Source organism: Brassica oleracea, chromosome C9 (genome assembly GCF_000695525.1).
Source record: "Brassica oleracea var. oleracea cultivar TO1000 chromosome C9, BOL, whole genome shotgun sequence".
NCBI lineage: Eukaryota > Viridiplantae > Streptophyta > Magnoliopsida > Brassicales > Brassicaceae > Brassica > Brassica oleracea.
In genome coordinates this window covers 42,912,681-42,915,844 of record NC_027756.1, presented here as the reverse complement: position 1 = coordinate 42,915,844, position 3,164 = coordinate 42,912,681, and the positions used below count along the sequence as shown (strand labels likewise).

The window sequence follows — 3,164 nt, the reverse complement described above, 5'->3', positions numbered from 1 at the left end:
GGGGGGGGGGTGATTAGGCTTTCGCGATCTTCATGATTTCAATATAGCGCTTCTTGCAAAACAATTGTGGAGATTAATTCATTATCCGAACTCCTTATTGGCACGTGTTCTAAAAGGAAGATATTACAATCACACCTCTCCTTTAGAAGACCGTCGAACATACTCACCATCATATGGATGGCGTAGTATTATGGCAGCGAAACCCTTACTCATTTCGGGACTACGGAGAACTATTGGTACGGGTCAAGACACGAGGGTCTGGAGCGAGGCCTGGGTCCCAGATTCAGTGGCTAGACCACCAAGACCTGCTAGCCATATTGTGTACAGACTACCTCAACTCCTTGTTCAGTCCTTTATTAGAACTGATACCAAGGAGTGGGACATACAGCTCTTACGAGAATTTTTCCACCCAGACGATATCCCGCTGATATTGGGGCTAAAACTATCACACTCACTTACCCCAGATGGATATGTTTGGAACTACACAAAATCTGGAGTGTACTCAGTTAAAACCGGCTATGATCTCCTCCAAGAAACTAAGCAGAGTCTTACACACGAAGGGGCCATGGAACCGAGTTTTACGACTCTCCAAAGCCATGTATGGAAGCTAAAGACTCCCACCAAGATGAAACATTTCTTGTGGCAAGCAATATCGGGCTGCGTGGCGACGGCAGAGAGGCTTGCATATAGACACCTGGACACCGATAGGAGTTGTCCTAGATGTGCTGACCCAGTGGAATCGATTAATCATCTTCTTTTTGAATGCCCTCCAGCCCTTCAGGTTTGGGCTTTATCGGACTATCTGTCCCTTCCGAGTTATTTCCCGAGTACATCTATATTCCAAAACATGAACTTTCTGTTTTGGAAGAGAAAAGAGGTGGCTCCACTGAGACCACAATTCGATACCTTCCCTTGGATCTGTTGGTACATTTGGAAGGTGAGGAACGGCAAACTCTTTAATGGGAAAGTTGTATCCCCGATGGATATCCTCCAACATGCGTCCCTTGAGGCAGAATGTTTGAGGAAGGCTAACGAAAAAGAGGAAGTAGAGGAGGATCATTATGACCCTCCTGCTATCGAAGAGGAGATAGTGCCCCCTTGGATACCTCAAATCCCTACATGTCGAATTGATGCATCATGGATCAATAATGACAGCGTTAGTGGGCTAGGGTGGAGTTTTAAGGATCAGTTGGGCTCTGAATTTTTCGGATTACGGGCGTGCAACAGGAGTCTCTTAGACTTGCATGATGAGATGGAAGGTTTACTTTGGGCAGTCTCATGTATGAGAGAAATGAGGATATATTCGATACGGTTCGAGACAGAATGCTCGGACTTAGTGGATATGACTATGAACCCGATGGAGTGGTCTACTTTTGCAACAGAGATTGAGATGCTTCAAAGACTCCAGGAGGTTCTTGAGGATGTGAGTTTGTCTCATATTCCTCGAAGTAGGAATGGACGAGCAGACGCGCTAGCGAAAGAAGCAAGACGAAGAGGTTATATTTGTTTTCCATATAGATCAGACACGGACAGACGGAGATGCTCCTCGGAGAATCGGCTCGTCTGCCACCACTTGATCTAGTAGAAAAGGATAGTCGACAAAAAAAAAAAAGATAGAACTCTTTTTTTTTTGTTGGTTGGCATCCAGATTTTTAGATTCAGATTCAGTGTTGTAACGATATATTTTTTTAATTTTCATATAAGAAGTTATAAACTTTTATGACTTATTCTTGGGTTCACCTCCTAGGCGAACATGTAGATTAACCAACCAATAGAATTTTGTTATTTCATACTCTTTCCGTTTCATTAAGATAGACTTTTTAGAAAAAAAGTTTGTTTCACAAAGATGTATTTTTGTGTTTTCTATGAAAAAATTGTAAACTTCAAGAAAATTAATTGACTTTATTGAATTACTATTGGTTAAAAATTATTGAAAATTAAAACTTACAGAAAACGATACATTTATTATAACAGTTTAAAGTGTTTTCTTAATATGTGTGAAAATACTAAAAAGTCTATCTTTGTGAAACAAAGTGAGTATTTGATATCTTTTTTAAAAAAAAATAAAATATTATCAAGTTATATTATATTTTTAAAATAAAAAGGTAAAAGTTTTCCTAATTTGCTCAGTTGGACTGTGGAAGGGTACCCGGTAATTGCAAAACAAATAAAAAATAATAGTAGTTACAAAAAAAAAAAATTTAAAAATATTTTTAACTTTGTTAACAAAACAGCAAACCCTAAACTCTAAATCCAAAATCTTAAACCCTTGGGTAAACTCTTAACCATTAGATAAATTCTAAAACCTAAATCAAAAACTATAAACCCTAAAATCCTAAACCCTAAACCCTTGAATGTTTTAGCTTTTAGTGTTTTTAATTTAGAGTTTAGGATTTATCCAAGGATTAAAGGTTACCCAAGGATTTAGGGATTAGAATTTAAGTTTAGGGTTTAATGTTTTGCTGACGACGTTAAAAATTTTTTTTAATAATTTTTTGTAACTATTACTATTTTTATTTATTTATTTACCTTTTTATTTTAAAAACATAATATAACTTGTCTCCAGCTTTCTGTAACTCATGGGTAAAGAAGAACTTGGGTAGAATATGTTTGGTTCGGTCACCTTTGATATACCCATCTTTGAGTTGAGCAATGTAAGCTACATTATCTTCATATATGATGGTCGGACCCGTTGGGTCGCATATGGACGCATAATGTGGTCCTATACCTTTTGTTCAAAGATGAACTTCGATCTTATAGCTTATCTTTATGATAGCTTATTCATTCATACCACAGCTTGGTTGGTTCATGCTGAGAATTCGGCCAACCATAAGTATTACCAAAATTTGGCTAATTTGTGGTGATGGTCTATAACCTTTTCTAAGGTTTAATGAATAATCATTTAACCTATCTTAGGCTAGTTAGTATAAAACACAAGGAATTTAAAAATTCCTCTATGGACTGATTTGAATTGTTCTTATAGAACTCTTCACTTGCTTACATGTACTAATTTAATTCAGTCCATGAACAACTTTAGGAAAATGTTGTTCAAGATGAACTTCTTTTCTCATCTTTTGATTATGAGCTCAATACCGTTTGGTAAACCTTTTGGTACCAATAATATTATCATCATCATCCAGTGAGTCATATATAGCATACTACAT

General features: G+C 36.9%; 1 protein-coding gene across 1 annotated transcript in view; it reads left to right on the top strand.

Annotated features, from left to right (window-relative positions):
- LOC106315086 overlaps positions 1-3,164 on the top strand; it is a 13,138-nt gene that overhangs the window by 1,572 nt on the left and 8,402 nt on the right. Inside the window, exons 2-3 of the mRNA XM_013752855.1 lie at positions 117-722; positions 774-1,496. Coding sequence (XP_013608309.1) covers positions 117-722; positions 774-1,496 — 1,329 coding nt within the window. The remainder of the gene's footprint in view (positions 1-116; positions 723-773; positions 1,497-3,164) is intronic.